The sequence below is a fragment of the Protopterus annectens genome, chromosome 10.part0 (genome assembly GCF_019279795.1).
Source record: "Protopterus annectens isolate FY-2018-M chromosome 10.part0, PAN1.0, whole genome shotgun sequence".
NCBI classification, from domain to species: Eukaryota; Metazoa; Chordata; order Ceratodontiformes; family Protopteridae; genus Protopterus; species Protopterus annectens.
This window is the reverse complement of record NC_056744.1, coordinates 1670058210-1670077171: the sequence shown is the minus strand read 5'-3', so window position 1 is coordinate 1670077171 and position 18962 is coordinate 1670058210. Positions and strand designations below refer to the sequence as shown.

At 36.6% G+C, this 18962-nt stretch overlaps 2 protein-coding genes across 2 annotated transcripts in view; both read left to right on the top strand.

Annotated features, from left to right (window-relative positions):
- The window catches only part of LOC122813880 (zinc finger protein 501-like), a gene marked incomplete at its 3' end in the record, with an annotated part of 139399 nt that extends 126743 nt beyond the window's left edge, over positions 1-12656 (top strand). The window contains exon 2 of the mRNA XM_044086421.1: positions 11479-12656. Coding sequence (XP_043942356.1) covers positions 11481-12656 — 1176 coding nt within the window. The remainder of the gene's footprint in view (positions 1-11478) is intronic.
- The window catches only part of LOC122814410 (neurotrophin receptor-interacting factor 2-like), a 739001-nt gene that overhangs the window by 657962 nt on the left and 62077 nt on the right, over positions 1-18962 (top strand). The window lies entirely within an intron of this gene.

Genomic DNA, 18962 nt, shown 5'->3' with positions numbered 1-18962 from the left:
CACAAAGCTTTCAAGATCGACTGTTCATCAGTGTGTCCTGTTTGGAATAAATGCTGCAGTTTACCTCAGCATTTGTATCCTGCCTGGATTACCTATGTGCTGTTTTTGTTTCTTTGGACTTGTACATGAAGGTCAGTTAACTGCAGAGTTTCCTCAGGGTCAGTCTGTTGTGAGGTAGAAGGCAGTACCAGTGCTGATGTTGGGGTCTCCGTGTCAACTGCAGCAGCTCATACTGATATTGTCTATTGTTAGTTTCTATTGTTAGTTTCAGTCTCTGCCATGATCAGGTTTTCCCATCTGTCTTCTTGATAAACCTGATGTATAGAACCCTCTTTGCTCTGTGTAGGGTTTCTGTGTTTTGATTCAACAGGAATATCATTAGGGTTCTGTTCAAAGTTATTGTGTCAGTGTTACACTTCTTCTGTTTCTTTCCTTTTCTAGGTTGTTCTCCTCATGTAAAAGATATCTCAGTAAAAAAAAATATTTTCAGTTTCACTTTGTCCTGCTTACATATATGTCTTACCTAGAGGTTTCTCTTTACCTGAGTTTTCATAAACAGAAATGGAACTCGAACTGGGCACTGTTTCTTCCTCCTGTTTTTGGTTTAAGGTATGGGGTTACATACAGAGGCCAGTCTACTCCTAAATGTTTTGGAAATGAGGGTAGGCCTCACTCTGCAGGTATTTCATGATTCCCTGCAGTCTACAGCAACAAGTTGTCAAAAGACCATTGGACAACCAGTCACATTCCATGAGAAGACATCGTCTCATTTGATTTCTGTTGAAACCACACATCATCTGTCCAACAAAAGTTGTTTTATGTCTGGGGAATGTCCTCCTATGATTGGTTTGAATCTCCAACATGTAACACCTTCTTTTCTGTTATTCCTACATCTGGAAAGCATCTCTGAGGTGGATTCATCCAGATGTGGCCCATGGCAGTTTTAGAGAGAGCTGGAATGGACAAAGCCATGGTCATTCTTATAGTTCCATTTTGGTCTTAAGTATGGCTTCACTCTCCATCTGATGTCCATCAGAACACTCCTAACACATCTGTCCAGTAAATCTCACCTGGACCTTGGTATGCTATGACAGACAAGCATGTTTCTTTTCAGTTCTACTGATAGTCGGGGACCCTTCTTACCTGGAAAGGGTCCTAACTTCATAAACCAACTATCAAAAAGTCATGAAAAAATGAATGAATTTGTTTTCAGCTGAGATGAGGCATGGATTTTATTGATGAAAAGATAGGCCCTGTAAAGCATCTCAGTCAAGTATTGTAAAATCTGAGGAATATTTTCTTCCATTTATCAGCATAAGATTTTCTAGTACTAGGCCTTCTGGCTTCCAAAATGACATCCATCACAGATTTACTGAGAGGTGTTGTTTGAATAATTACATGATCAGCCATGCTGCCAGGTTCAAAGTTTGGAGCTAATTGTGCAGAATTTGATTGCTCTGCTGAGACAGTAGATGAGGTGTTTGAGTTGAGACATATTGTTCATTTTGTTTTCCTGTCTGACTTTTAGTAAGACCTTGACTGATAGGTTTTTCCAACGAAGGATAGAGCATCCACTTTCCATGCTTATCTGTGATAAGTACTTGTGCAGAATTTGTCCAGTTGATAATTCTGGGGAGAGGCAAATAGATCTATGTTTGGACTCCCCTATTTCTCTGTTATCATGCTGAAGACTTGTGGATCCAGTTTCCACTCGTGAGGGTCCATAAGATTTCTGTTTGTTTTCCTGGCAGGAATTGAGCTTGAAGATGTACTTGGTATGTCAAGGCTGTGTCCCACAATGCCATGTCTAGTCTGCAAAGGGGGTAGGAATGTGTACCCTCCTGCTTGTTTATGTACCACATAACCGTGGTGTTGTCCGTCTTTATCAGTAGTTGTCCTGGATGAGGCTGTCAGGGCATTCTGAACAGCTAACATCTCTTTCTGGTTGATATGCAGATGCATTTGTTTTGGGCTCCATATACCAGATGGGCCCCCCAAGCATAGTCTGATGCATCTGTAGTTAGGGTTTGGGTGGCAGGGGGTAGAGTGAAAGCCCATCCCATGTTCTGGTGACATGTCTCTGCCCAACAAAGAAACTCCTGTTGTAGGCAGGGAATGAGAGGAATCATTGTTTCCAGACTGTGACAGTGTTGACTCCATAAACTTTTTAGATACCATTGTAGTTTCCTCATATGCAGTCTTACATATGGAATTAGTTGAATGCAGGATGCCATGAACCCCAAAGCCTGCAGAATTTGTCTTGCAGTTAACTGGGTTTTTGTTGCCATCTGTTTGAAGTAAATAGTCAGTTGCCTTTGTTTGTCTGGCATAAGCTAAGCCATCTGGGCAGTTGTATTCAACCTTGCACCCAGGAATGTAATCTTTTGAGAGGGTACCAGTTGTGATTTCTTTTTGTTTATTTTACAAATGCCAGATGTTGAAGAAGAATGTAATGACTGCAACAGTGAATACACTCGAACATCTACATTTATGGTAAGTGTACACAACTGTAGTTTGTCTCTCTACAGCTCTGGGAGTCATCCATCTGTTAAGAATACTGCAACAGTGACTCAGTCAGGACATAGTACAGTTGCCTACTGATCACTGTAGCTGTAGTCCTTCCCTCCCACCTTATACCCTTTTTTTTATTTTCCTCTGTATTATATTCACAGACATGCAAGCATTATTCTGGGATATTGCAGCCTAACCGACCAGTCTCCTTCAAAGATTTTCTTCAGGCAGCTGTTTTATATCCCTATACCAATGAGAACAGGTCATTGTCTGGGCATATATCATACGAAGGTAAAGCTTTGGTACCCCAGATGGACGTCAGCAAGCTACAACTCATCTGTTAAGAATATTGCAACAGTGATCAGTGGAACATCTACTATTGTGGTAAGTTCCATCTGTTAGCACTAAAGGTGAGTGCTCTGAACATTCACTTAATACACTGGAGACATTTATTTTTGTGCAGTTTATTTAGTAGATCAAAATAGTTTTTTCTTAGAAAGAAAAGGAAAACTAAGCTTACAAAAATAAACATTCTTTCTGTATCAATAAAACTGAAAATGTTTCTTTTCATTCTTGATTGTGTTTCTGGTATTCCACTAGTAAATGCCATCACTGGATTCATACAAACAGCATTTCTAAAACTTTTGAGGAAATAAATCATTATGAGAGCAGGATAACCCATCTGCATTCCCATCTGCATTCAAGTGGCTACTGCCAGGCCTGTGTCAGGTAGTGATATTGAATTGACATCCTGTTGTTTATACAACCACCTCTGTTGCAGAGTATCTTTTTCTCAGGCGTACTTACCTTGTCTACTACTCAAGGAGAAAGTTATTAAAATTTAGTAATGGTGGGGCAGTCAGGACTGGTTCTGAACATAGCATAGTTTTCAAGTTGTCAAAAGTACCTTACAGTGCTGGGTACAAACTTTTGTAAGCAACATGCTAGTTCAAAAAAAATAGTTTCATTTGGTACTGGGTATTACCCAGTTTTTGATAGTTTCTATTTTATCTGTTTGAGGTGTAGTTACCAGTCTAGTTACCACTCTGACAGTCCCATAGCCTAGGTTGTTGTTGTTTGAGGTCTAGTTCACCCTCACAGTCCAATAGCCTAGGTTGCTGCTGTTTGTGTTTGAGATCTAATTACCCCCTCTCAAAGTCCCATAGCCTAGATTGCTCTCTTCAGTCATGCAAAGCATACTTGTGGCAGGATTGCCAGATTTCCAAACGGCCAGGTAGGGACAAAAAAAAAAAAAGGTCTTTCACACTAAGCGAAGACCAAAAAAAAAAAGTCTTTAAATATGGAGCTGCTTGTGTTTAATGTGGTACATCAGACAGTTCCGCATTAAACACAAGAAGCTCAGTGTCTAGCAATTTTTGATTGTCCCGTATGCTGATATACAGGTCAATAAAAAAAATAAATAAAGCGGAGGCTGTTACGCCAGGATTTAAACCGGCAGTGCAGGACTCAGGATCGGGCTGCTGATCCCCGGGACAGTCCCGCTCAAATAGGGACGTCTGGCAACCCTGACGTGTGGTAACTTTAAGTGGAAGTCCTCCCTGTTTTAGAGAGTCCAGCAAAGTTTACACATTTTCTAACTGTGATCCCACTGTTTGAATAAATGGCTGTGTCATCAAGGGACATGCATGAGGTTTCAGAGCCTTATCCATGAGCTATTTGAAAGGTGAAAGGAGTTCTGTGAAGTGTAAAAGTTAAGACAGTGTAATGAAAATAACCTTTTGGGTGGAGAATGCCATCTTCTCCTTCTGGCTTTATGGGTAAGATGAATATGCTGGTACCCTTTTCTGAAGTCTGTGGTGGTTAAAAACCTTGCTTTGCCTAGCCTCTCAATGAGATCATCTACTCTAGGCATTGGGTAAGTGTTGAATTTGGATATGTCATTTAGCTTTCAGAAATTATTCAAAAGTATGGAATACAAAAGACAAGCCATGATATAAAGAACAAAACATGTGAAAACCAAGCACACTGCACAGTCAAGCTTCCAAAGCTTTGATATATATATATTTTTTTTCAATAAACATTTTTTATTATTTTTCACAACCATATTACAAATTCACACATTATATACAATATATACAAGATGCTTCCAGTGGTTAATTTCACATATATATCAAAAATACTAAAAATCCAACATTAACTTAATCAAAGCCAACAATCTGTCATTTCTATACATTTTCTATCTAATCTAAGGTTGATTTAGACTATACTCTGGTTCCCGAGAATAAGTGGATAGTAACCTCTAAGCCAAAACAATATTAAAAATTTGCTCCCATATTTTTATATTATTGATATTTTTCTTGTGGTCACTAATTAACAGTTTATGCGCTAAGATGTGTTTTATTGCCAATAATCTGAAATTTTCCCACGATGTCTGGGCTGGGTTCAACCAATTTGTGGCTATATATAATTTCATTAATAGGCAAATATTCATAATTACAATCGTTTTTGATTTATCTAGATTCTCCGGGGGAATATGAAGAATCATAAACTCCCAAGAGAGTGTTGAACTTTGGTAACCCATTTTTTGTAACTGCAATTTTAATGAATTCCACAATTTATAAATGCACTTACAACTCCAGAACATGTGAAGTAAATCTGCTGTCTGATCTAAGCATTTTGGGCATATGGGTGAATTCTTCGCATCAAATTTGTGCAAAGTGAGACGAGTATAGTATGCATTGTTTAATATTATCAGCTGCGTAAATACCAATTTCTGAAGGGATACAGACTTTAATGTTAACTCAAATGCCTTCAATATCTTATTGTCATCTGGCAATATCAATTTCTCTCTCCAGTAACTCGATAAAAGAATATAATTATTATACTTCCTCTCTTTTATCAATTTATATGCTGCAGCAATATATTTTCTATCCTGCAACAGCACTTCCCATAAATTACGAGAAATGGTTAAATCCTCCTCTTTCATGTCATAGTTATTAAAATAGTTTATAACCAAGTCTTTTAGCTGTCTTACTATAGTTAAATAGGAAATAGGAAGTTCTATTTCTTTTAGAATATCATGTACTGGTACTCCTAGAAAAGGATATAAATCGAGTACAGTTAACTCCATGATTAAAGGGAATTTCTTTAAATCAATCAATTGACCACCAATTGTTAAATTTGGGTTCCTATGCAACGGTTGAAAAACCATCATATATTTTAGTAAATTTAAGGAAGCGAAAAGAGTTTGAATTGCCGTTACATAACTTTTGATGTGCTCCATTAACTTATATTTACTCATTGTCCAATTATTTAAAAAGGGTAATGCTTTAGCGTTGACTCCCACTTCATTTATATGCTTGTACGTTAAGAGCACCCATTTGGGTGTCCATTTTCTAGTATTACTATCGAAGTAAGACGTCTTTAAAATCCTGTTGGCCTGAATCACTAAGTAATACATTTCGAAATCCGGTAATTCCAACCCCCCTTATTTTTTGGAGCCATCAATTTTTCATATGATATTCTCGTCTTCCTAGGTTCCCAAAGAAATCTTCCCAATCTTACATGAAGCTGTTTGAAAAATGTTTTGGTAATTCTGAGTTGTGCAGCTCTAAAAATATACAACATTCTAGGAAGAACATTCATTCTTATAATAGCTGCTCTTGCCATCATTGGTAACTTCAATCTACTCCATCTTTCCAGATCCAATGCTATTTGATCTGTAGTTGACTTTACATTGTTTATAAAAAAATCTCTATTTTCAGTTGAGAAGACAATCCCCAGATATTTTATCTTTTCTTCCGTCATTACTTGTCCTATCAAAGGAAGCATTGAAAAAGGTGTGGGTGTCTTTAATGGGAATATTTTAGATTTTTTTAAATTTAGCTTGTAGTTGGAAATTCTCTCAAAGATTTCTATTGCAGCTAATATTTTTTCAGTATCGGAAACAGGTGTGTTACAATATATGTTTAAATCATCTGCATAGGCAGCCATCCTAACCTTTATTCCATACAGTACAGGAGAATTATAAAAAACATTTTGCTTAAAGTGTAAAAATAAGGGCTCCAAGTAAAGATTAAATAAGATGGGAGATAATGGGCAGCCCTGTCGGGTACCATTTTTGATTTTTATCCTATTCGAGCATTCGTGATTTATAAATAAATTTGTGTATGCATTTTTATATAGTATCCTTAACGCTGAGATAAACTCCTGCAGTATATTAAAATAAGGTAATGTATCAAATAAATAAACCAAATTAACCCTATCAAATGCTTTCTGAGCATCAATAATTAGGGCGTACAAATTCAGGTTTTTATATTTCGCATAAGAGATTAAGGTATGGAGCATTAAGGTGTTATCCGTGGTCTGTCTCCCATCCATAAACCCCGCCTGTTCCTCTGATATTATTGGGTTTATTACCTTTTTCAGTCTACTCGCCAGAATTGATGTCATGATTTTCATGTCCATATTCAAAAGTGATATAGGCCTGTAATTATCAGGATTTTTGAAATCACCTTTTTCCTTTAATATCAGAACTGTCCTTGAGGCATTAAAATGAGGATCATTAATTCTATTTAGAATGATATAATTAAAGGTCTGAGACAATACACTACTCAGAATCTCACTAAAAGATTTGTAGAATTCCGAGGTCAAACCATCTGGGCCTGGGGCTTTATGAGACTTTAGTTTCTTGATTGTCTCGAACACCTCCTCAACTGTAATCGGTTTGATTAAATCTCTATGAAATTCCTTATCAATATTGGGGAAAGTGATTTTCTGTAGAAAATCTTTTCTGTCTTTATCTTGCAAAAGTGTCTGCTTCTCACCATAAATCTGATTAAAAATATTTTCAAAGGTCTTCATGATATCTGTCTTGTCAGTATATGTAGTATTGTTATAGTGTATTTCAGTAATTAATCATGTTGATTTCATCTGGTTAATGATACAAGCTAATGCTTTCGAGGGGGTTTGAATATGATTTGCATATTTAACTAAATTTCTTTGTTCATAAAGTGACAAATTTCTATTATGAAGTAAAAATAGTTCTTTATGACATCGTAATAGCTCAGTTTCTGTCTGTTCATTGTAGTTCCTCATCAAATCTTGATCCAATAATTGAATTTTAGTTTCCAAATCCAATTGAGTCTTCTTTTGCAATTTTTTATAATATGCAGCTTTTTGGATAAATAGTCCTCTTAGCTGCGTTTTAGTTGTAGCCCATTCTATATCTATTGGGTGTCTATTTTCGGAAATATTATTTAATGACTGTTTAAGTATCTCCTTGACTTCCATTAATATATCCTCCTTGGTTAGTAAATATGGGTTTAAGGACCAATTATACCCTCGAAGCCTCTTAGTGTTCATATTACTGCTATTTAAGGTTAAAGTTATCTTTGAATGGTCTGAGAGTTGTCTGACTTGATTAGAAACACTAGGGTCAGCTGAGATCAGTACCTCTGAAATTAAAAAAAAGTCAATTCTCGACCACATCTTATGGCAGGATGAATAAAAAGTAAAATTCTCTGCCTTCCCTTGTGAGTGTGTGTGTTTAAAAGGGTCATAGAGTTTGAAATCCATTTTCAATTCTTTCAAAGCTACCATTGCCTGTTTATTGAACGCTGGAGAAGCCCCCAACTTGTCTAATTTAGGATCTTGATAAGAGTTCCAGTCACCTCCCAACACTATATAGCAATTATTATATGACTGTAAAATGGAATAGATTGAAGCTATGAAATGATGCTGATTAACATTAGGGGCATATACACATATTAGTACTATAGGTTTATCATAGCCTTTGGATGAGAGAAGGGCCAAACACCATCTACCCTCCTGATCCATTTTCACATCCATAATATCTCCCTGAAAATGATTCTTAATTAAAATTGCCACCCCTGCACTATTTGTTGTTCCTTCTGCCGACACAATCTTCCTAACCCATTTCTTATCCTTCACCGAGTCCCACTGGTCATTAGTCATATGTGTTTCTTGTAATAAAATACAGCATGCTGATGATTTAAGAAACAAATGAAAAAACAGCTTTCTTTTTTTCATGTTCTGGAGTCCTTTGACATTCCAAGATTCTACTCTCCCCATTTAACGTTCATTAGTCAAAGCTTTAATAATTGTTAAGCAAGTTACTCCTTAAAATAAATGGACTTCTAATCTAAATTATATAATGTAAACACTGCATTTAAAGCACCATGAAATCACATGATCCAAAGCAACCACTTGCAAACAATTAGACCTAACTATTTGCAGTACAAAAATGCAATATTAAATTCCAAATATTTGTTATTACAAACTGTGATACAGGTAAATAAGATCATAAGAATGCAAAAACACTTTTGTAGAGGACAGATCTGCATGGAATCTGTTGTTTAGGAGCTCTAAGTTTAAGCACACTGTTACTAAATGATTCATTGTCATTTTCACTTATTCCAGGAATTCTGCAAACATTCAGTTTTATCTGCCATAACAGCTCACTGTATTTAACTGTTTCCTCCCAGACACCCCCCAAGAAAGTTTAAATTGAAGTTAGGTAACTGTATTGGACAAAACAGGTATAAACCTTATTATGTTGGTAACAAACATCACGATAATCAAAGCAACTTGTTGTGAATTCGATTCTGGAAAAGTGAACATGTAACAGCTCCACACAGTGAAGAATGACTGGGTATTTCAGGTAGTGTTTATTACCACAGAATCGTGCTGGGTTTAAAATGTATTTTTTTAGAAAACATTTAGCATTACTTCTACAAAGTGATAAGTACCACAATGTCTAGTATTTTTTAGTGTCAAAATTCAAATGTAAATAGACATACTCACACAGGAAGAGGTGCTTTCTTACAGATAAACAGTTAGCATGAATATCTGCTGAGAACTACCTAGCTGTTTTTGACTACAATATGTAAAGTTTTCCATTAGAAATATACAAGGAATGGACTACTCTCTCTAAACAAAAAGATAGAAGAACGTCCTTCAAAATGACAGGACTGTACAATAAAAAACACTTGAGAGACATACAGAAGTTGTTTACTAAGCACAGAAATGCATCTCAGTTGTGGGTATTATAAGGAAATATATCTTGCTAGATTGGGGGAGTCCACATTTTTAGTTTTGAAGCTGACAACAATCTTGTACAGTTTGTTTTCTTCCTATAATGCTGCCAAGAACTATTGTTTATATTTGCATGTAAGATGAGTACTGTGGCACAGTTCTTAACCTATTTGGATTACCTGCAGGAAGGTATGTGTGCAGTCAGCCCACGTCCCAACGCTCTGTAAACACAGATTTCTCTTTATGTAAGGATGCAGACCTAAATCCTTGATAAAGAGGCAGTTATCCCTCATCATCTTTTTTTTTTTCTACTAATGAAGATGAAAGTTGTGTTCTGTGGATGGAGAGCTTACATCATAAATCATTTTTGTAGCATTCAAACTGTAGGGCTGTGCCCTTCAGAGCTATGATTGAGGCAGATACATGAAAGTGTAAGGGCAGTCTCCATGCCTGATTTATGTATGTGTAAGTATAAGGGCAGTCTCCATGCCTGATTTATGTATGTGTATGTATAAGGGCAGTCTCCATGCCTGATTTATGTACGTGTAAGTATACGTGCATTCTCCATGCCTGATTTATGTACGTGTAAGTATACGTGCATTCTCCATGCCTGATTTATGTACGTGTAAGTATAAGGGTAGTCTCCATGCCTGATTTATGTACGTGTAAGTATACGGACAGTTTCCATGCCTGATTTATGTATATGTTAGTATAAGGGCAGCCTCCATGCCTGATTTATGTACGTGTAAGTATAAGGGCAGGCGCAATACATGATTTATGTATGTGTATGTATAAGGGCAGCCTTCATGCCTGATTTATGCTTTCCCTGCCCTTCTAGGATGCAGCAGGACTAAACCTACTAAAGGTGTTGGATCTGAAACTACAAAAGTGATTCTACTTAAAGGTCTGCAGTTATAGTGAGTTGTTCACACAACTGTAAAATGTATATTTTATCATGGATCACTGCTGTAGTAAAATTCTTGACATATGGGAAAGACTTCCAAAGCTGTTTCAGGAAAGAGAGGAGGAAAAGCAGGATTATGTCCCTTTGGCTCTTAATCCAGACTGGGTGATGTTGGAGAGAATTTGTTGTAAAGAGTGTGATTTCAAATAGCTACTTGATAGGGTATGAACAATATTGTAGTAGACAGTTCATTAACAAAAGGGAGGTGAATGGGGAAACAACAGAGAACAAACTGTGAAACATGCATCTGAGATTACCTAAAACTGAATGCCGGAAGTTAGATGTGAGGACATTTTTTTATTTATGCATATTTGCCATTTGTTAACCGGAAGAATCCATTGGGTCGAAATGAGCTCTTTTTCAATGGAGGCCCGAAGAGAAAAGCTCCATGTACAGACATAAAAAAATACAGCAAGAATTAATATCATTAATAAAATCAGTAGAATTACACAAACAAATAAAAATCACTGTGAGGTGGTATAGAATTAAACAGAGGGATTGTATAAGCAGGATCATCAGATGTTATAAAATGAGTTGGAAATCCCTGCTCTATTGGTGTAGTCTAGTATTTACAAAATCAGGTTTTACAGATCAAGTTTAAGTATCATGAGCAATATTGCAGTATCAATGATTATTGGGGAGGGAAGAGTAAACGGGCAGAAAGGTTAGAAGACGACCATATGTCAGTATTACAGAATTGTAAAGCAGCAGTCAAGTTTGTGATTTAGGCTGCCTGATATGAAAGAGCAGTTGACAGAAATAAATTAAACACCTTCTCACAGTGAACAAATTCTGACAAAAGATGGAACTGAACTACCTAACCTTATTTTATTGGTGATGTTAGTAATAACAGAATAAAATAGTTAATGAACAAAAACAAATCCCAAAATTTTTAATTGCTAAACTGTACACATGTCATTGTGGTAAAATACATTGCATATTTCTTTTGTTTTTGCATTAAAATACTTTCAAATAATCTGTTCTAGGTATGAAGAGTACACACTGCAATGTGAATTGCAGTCAACAGCCAACACTTGTGACATCACAGTTACATCACTCTACAGGCAACCTCCAGCAGAGGTCTCAGCTTGAAAAGGACATTGATGAGGTTTATGTCACTGATGTACCACAGCTTCTATCAGAGCATCACTGCCACCAAACCCCTCAATGTGACAATGGAACACCTGCGACACATCACCTAACAGAGCATCTACCACCACGTACTCATCCAGTGAAGGTATATGATGAGCTTTCTTTCACTCCTATTACAACACTTCACTCAGGACATGGCTGCAGCAGGAACTCTGAACGTGACACAACTGAGAGATTTCATGCAAAGAAAGAAATGCACATGTGTGCTGAATGCAATAAGTCTTTCACACGTGCCAGTGGCCTGAAAAAGCATCAAGCCATTCACACAGGACTGAAACCATATAAATGCACTGAATGCAATAAGTGTTTCACACAGCTAGGCAATCTTCAGCAGCATTATGCCATTCACACAGGAGTGAAGCGATATAAATGTACTAAATGCTGTAAGTGTTTCACATATCTCAGCAATCTTCAGGCACATCGTGTCACTCACACAGGCATGAAACAACATAAATGTACTGAATGCAATAAATCTTTCACACGTGCCAGTAGCCTAAAAAATCATCAAGCCATTCATACAGGACTGAAACCATATAAATGTACTGAATGCAGTAAGTGTTTCACACGACTAGGCAATCTTCAACAGCATTTTGCCATTCACACAGGACTGAAACCATATAAATGTACTGAATGCAATAAGGGTTTCACACAGCTAAGCAGTCTTCGACAACATTATGCCATTCACACAGGACTGAAACCATATAAATGCACTGAATGCAATAAGTATTTCACACAGCTAGGCAATCTTCGACAGCATTATGCTATTCACACAGGAGTGAAGCAGTATAAATGTACTGAATGCTGTAAGTGCTTTACATATCTCAGCAATCTTCAGGCACATCGTGCCACTCACACAGGCATGAAACAATATAAATGTACTGAATGTAATAAGTCTTTCAAATGTGCCAGAGGCCTGAAAAAGCATCAAGCCCATTCACACAGGCTTGAGCACTGGGTTCCTAATGGAGAGATGAAAAGTCAGCAAGCAAAGGAGCGTAATAGTGCTGAAGTTGAATTCATCCTCAAGTCTTGGTGAGTACCTTCACAAGGTGGACCCTGTTTTTTAAAAAAAATCTCACCAAGGTAACACTGATATATAGACTGAATTTATATAGCATATATCATGGACAAAAGTAAGTCAAAAACAAAAAAAGATAGCTGGGTGCACAAGTCCCAGGACAAAAAACGTGCCCAATCCTGGTAGGCACACTGTTGCCAGGACTGGAAAAAAATAGTGTAGAATCCTCAAAATCTGGAAACATCCCTACAATGGGGCCAGGCTTAAAGGGAGGAGCCCCCCCCCCCTGTTGTAGAAGGAAGTCACAGTCCACAAAAATCACAAAACCTAATAGGCCAAATAAGAGCTATAAAGATGATAGAGTGGATTGTTGAGGATAAGAAAGAAATTATGTATTATTACTAGTATGCAAAAAGCCCAGAATTTCCAGACAGTGGACATACAAAAAGAGATTAAGAGAGAAATTACAGGAAAGAAAAATACTTTCACAGGAAAAACTGTCAGAAGCTTCAAATAAAAATTTGCATTCATTAATAAAACAGATTTTTGAAAAACAGTATATAGATCAAGAAGCTTTGATCTGTTTGGAAAAAGCATCTGAGATAGTGCAAAAATGTAAACAGCAGAACAGACATTTTTGAAAAGTATAAAAAAGAAAAATTGACATGGGAAAGAAAGAGAGATTTGACATGGTTCAATAGTTGTACAAAGAAGAAAGCCAAGTTAACTAATATAGAGAAGGCGGCCACAGAGATATTCAAAGAGAAATACAGGCAAAGGCATCCAGATATGGAAAATTTCACAATAAAAAGTTAATATCACAAAGATGGAACGTGGAAAAGAAAATTAGTAAAGCAGACGTTAAAGAAATAGAAGTTGAAGTTATGGAGTGTCTGTGAAGTGAAGTATTTAATGTAGAAACTCTACCACAGACTATATCACAACATGATGGAGTGAGTCCCCAAAGTAAGGAGAAGCAGGAAGATCAAGAGACATCTGAAGAAGAAATATGGACATGGGGAAGAAAAAGAGATTTAATATGGTGTAATATTTATGCAAAGGAGAAAGCTAAACTAACCAATACAAAAAGAGCAGCACCAAAGATATTTGAAGAGAAATACAGGCAAAGGAATCCGGATATGGAAACCTTTACATTACAAAAAATAAAAAGACACATTTGCAAAGTAGAAAAGGAGATCAGTAATGGATAACTTAAAAAAATATACATTAAGGTTATGGAGCACCTGCAAAGTGAAGAATTCAGTATAGAAAATCTAATGCAGAAAGCACTACAACAGGATAGAGCAATGGATATCCAAATTTAGGGGAAACCAGTGGAACAAGAAGCAATTGGTCAGATGCCACATCAAGATTTATTGGAGCCTTCCACAGGAAACCAGTATAAACATTTACTTGAAGCTGGACAGCAAGGGAAGGAACAGGAGACTGTGTAAACTCTGATGCAGTCACTGTCAAGGAGTGATAGGTCAATGAGTTCCCATATGACAGAGCAACAGGTGGCACAGGATGAAATTGAAGAGAAGGTGCCAGACGGAGATGCTATAGAACTTTCTATAGAATGCCCACAGGAAGTGGAAAACAAAGGATGTGCCTTCAGTCTAGAAGAAAATGAACTAAGGGAAGAGTTGCTTGATCTAATGGATCCGATAGATATATTAAAGTCAATGAAAGAAATAGACTGCAGAAGGTCAGTAAAACCCCAAAAGTCAGAAGTCTGATAAAACAAATGAACACAGTAATTAGGACTGTCCATCATGATCCATGAGATATAATAGAAGTAAGCAGGATATGTTACTATGCAGCTAAATGAATACCTGATAAAGTTCTACCACAAGAGCTCAGTGTAGTGAGGCAAAGGAAGGGGAGAAATCGAATACCATCATGGAAGTATCAAATAGAGACAAATATAAAGCAATTAAGACAAAAAGTGTCACTGTTAGAAGACTATAGAAGAGAGAATAGATCAACAAAAATACTAAGAAAGATAGATGTGATAAAACATTGCACAGTATTAGAACACTATCGCAAATAAATTTAAAATTTCAGCGCAGGTGGAAATACTTAGAAGATACACAGATAAATATAAAGGAAAAGTACAAAATAAGCAATTTAGTAGTTACCCAAAAAGGTTTTATAGAGAGTTGGAAACAAGGTAAAAGGAACTGAAAGACCATCAAAAAGAAGAAAAAGATCCATCTTGGACAAGTATCTATGAAGATCCTGTGGAACACAACAAAGATGCTAAATGGATAAAAGAAGTAAAAGAAAAACTACAAAGTTTAAAGGTACAGGATATGAAATGGGATGAAGTAACAGCCAGAGAGATTGAAACAAAGCTAAGAAAAGCCTCTAACTGGAAAACCCGAGGCCCAGATGGAGTGCCCAACTTTTGGTTAAAAGTATCTTTGCATGAAGCCCTAGCCATGATTAAAAACTATTTATATGATCACCCTGAACAGACACCAGTCTGGCAAACAAGAGGTGAAACAATGCTCCTACTTAAGAGTTAACCTGCAAGCTACCCCAGAAATTATACACCAATAACTTGCCTTCCAATGACGTATGAACTCTACATGGGAATTGATGCTGACAGAGGTTATAGTCAAATAGAAGAAAACTCAGTAATGTCAATAGAAGAAAAGGGCAATAAAAGAAAGTCATATGGAACAAAAGATCATTTGTTGTTAAATAAAGTCATAGTGGAGAACTGTAAAAAGGGGACGAATCTAAGTATGGCATGGATTGACTACAAAAAAGCATTTGATAGTATCCCACATTCATGGATAAAAGAGTGCTTTAAAATGTATAAGATACACCCTATACTGATCGACTATGTTACAGTGACCATGAAACAATGCCAGATCACTTTGCAATTAAACCATGATAAAGGACAAATTACTATCTCAGGGATAAATGTTCAAAGGGGGATATTCCAGGGTGGTTCTCTGTCACCATTGCTATTTTGCCTTGCCCTAAACCCATTAAGCTGTCTACTTAACAGCTTAGGCCATGGCTACAATTTGGCTACTAGAAAACGTTTAAAGACTTCTCATCTTCTGTTTGTCGAACATTTAAAACTGTAAAGCTCATCAGATGAGGAACTGAAAGCACTGCAGCAGGTTGTTAAAACTTTTTCAGATGATATTACAATGTCATTTGGTCTTTATAAATGTGCAAAAGCAACCTTTAAATTAGGTGAACTGCAGCACCAGGAAAACATCAGTTTGGGACAAGAATGGGATATAAAATAACTTGAGCAAGAGGGAATGTATAAATACTTTGGAATTGATGAAGGATCAGAAATAAAACATGAACAAATATGAATAAAACAGAGTAAGGAATACTTCAAAATACTTAAATTATTCCTGAAAACAGCACTGACTTCTAGGAAAAAAATCCAAGCTATAAACCAATTTGCTCTTCCTCTCCTAACTTACAGCTTTGGAGTGATTGATTGGTCCCAAAACGTGCTGGATAAATTAGATATTAAAACAGGAAGGATGCTTCATGCTCACCAAATGATCTATAAAAATCAGTGCATACCAAGATTATTTATTCCCCGTTCCAAAGGAGGGATGGGCCTCCTTGAAATTGATTACATGTACAGATCTGTAATCATGGCACGTCACACATATCTGCTGACCTCACAAGACCCAAATATAGTGAATGTTTTGAAACATGAGGAGAATAAATCTAAGATGACTTCTCTACTTAACCTAGCAGAAGCATATTGCCATCAAGGAGGAATGGAAATCAAACCAGAAGTAGATAAAAATTTGGCAGCAACTGAATGTGCAAGAAAACAAAAGAAAGAATATAAGGTAAAGGACCAGATGAAAAGGCAAGAAATGTGGAAAACGCATAAATATAGTTGCAAGTATTGAAAACGTCTGGAAGAACCTCATGTTGATCAGGAATAAACACAGGAATGGTTAAGGTGAGGTGAATTCAAACCAAGAGATGAAAGATTAATTTTGGCAGCTCAAGATAGTCAGCTACGTACACGCTGGTTTACAAAGTCCATTGAACATGTGGGAGAAACAGACAAATGTAGGTTTTGTAAAACTGAATTGGAAACAGTCGCATACCTCGTTGCTGGTTGTGACATACTAATGGCAGAAGGACTGTATACTGAAAGGCACAATAATGTGGTGAGACTGTTGCACTGGGGATTGTGCAAATGTTATGGTTTTGAAGTGGCTGAAAAGCACTGCAAGCATAAGCTTCAAAGCATGATAGAAAGTGATGGTTTACACCACATGGGATCATCCGTTACCAACAATACAAAAGATAGATGCTAGAAAAACAGATATAGTGTCCAGGAAAAGATGACCAGAGTAGCATTGATCATTGAAATCACCACACCCATTGACTACAGTGTCCTGCGCACAGAGAGACACCAAAGTAATAAAATATCAGGATTTGCAAGCAATGTGGAAAAAAGATACCCAAATAGTTCCAATAGTAGTAGGAGAATTGGGTCTTTAAAAAAAATCTAAAATCTTATTTAGATATGCTACTGATGCATGTAATTCTGTATGAATTACAGAAGGAGTCATTACTGGGCACATTGCGGGTGCTGCAAAGAGCACCTTTGGCTGACATCAAAGATTGAAACAGTACTAATTTCATGATCGTACTTTGACTTAGGAATGGGGTGCATTCCCGTCATGGTACTAGCAACCCAAAAGATTTGGAGTAATTAAAAAAGGGAGATTGAGCAATCCTTTAAAGCACGAAAACTGCAATGCCAGGAATACATCAGTTTAGAACTAGAATGTGATATAAAAGAACTTCAGCAAGAAGGAGTGTATAAATATTTGGGAATTGATGAAGGATCAACAATGAAACACACAAAATGATTACTTCAAAAGACTTATTAGTCCTGAAAACAGCACTGACATCTAGAAACAAAATCCAAGCTATAACTAATTTGCTCTTCCTGTCCTAACTTACAGTTTTGGAGTGATTGACTGGCCCCACAATGTGTTGTTTAGATTAGTTAGGAAAACGAGAAGGATGCTTCATGCTCACCAAATGATTTCTAAAAATCATTGCTTGCCAAGATTATATATTCCCCATTCTGAAGGAGGGATGGGCCTCCTTGAAATTGATTATATATATAGATCTGCATTCATGGGACTTCACACATATTTGCTGACCTTACAAGACCCAAACATAGTGAACATTTTGAAACACGAGGAGAATAAATCTAAGATGACTTATCTGCTTAATCTAGCGGACGCTTATCGGCATCAAGCAGTAATGGAAATCAAACCAGAAGTAGATAAAAAATCAGGCAGCAACTGAATGTAACAAAAAACAAAAGAAAGAATATAAAGTGAAGGATCAGACGAGAAGATAAAAATGTGGAAAAAGAATAAATATAGTTGCAAGTATACAAAATGTCTGGAAGAACCTCATGTTGATCAGGAACAAATGCAGTAATGGTTAAGGAGAGGCAAATTCAAACCAAGAGATGAAAAGTTAATATTGATGGCCCAAGACAGTGGGCTGTGTACACGTTAGTTTATAAAGTCCATTGAACATGTGGGAGAAACAGACAAATGTAGGTTTTGTAAAACCAAACTGGAAACAGTTGCACACCTTGTTGTTGGTTACGATATACTAATGGCAGAAGGATTGTATACTGAAAGATATACTAATGGCAGAAGGATTGTATACTGAAAGACATAATAATGTGGCGAGACTGTTGCACTGGGGATTGTGCAAACATTATAGTACTGAAGTGGCTGAAGAACACTGGAAACATGAGCCACAAACCATTATAGAAAATAAAGAAGTCTGCATTACATGGGATCATCCATTACCAACAGTTTAAAAGATAGATGCTAGAAAACTCGATATAGTGGTCCAAGAAAAGAAGACAAAAGTAGCATTGATCATTGAAATTGCCACACCCAGTGACTACAGTGTCTTGCTTACAGAGAGACATAAAGTCATAAAATAATAGGATTTGCAGGCAGAAACATGAGAAATGTGGAAGAAATACTCAGACAGTTCCAATAGTAGTAGGAGCAATGGGTCTTATAAAAAAGAATTTACAATCATATTTAGATAAGTTTACCAATACGTGTAACATACGAACTGCAGGGGGAGTCTTTACTGGGCACATTATGGTGCTGTAAGAGCACTTTTTGCTGACATCAAAGATTGAAACTATACTAATTTCATGAACTTTAATCTTATTTTGACTTATTCCTGTCATGGTATTAGAAACCCAAAAGTCTTGGAGAAATTAAAAAAGATTGAAACCAT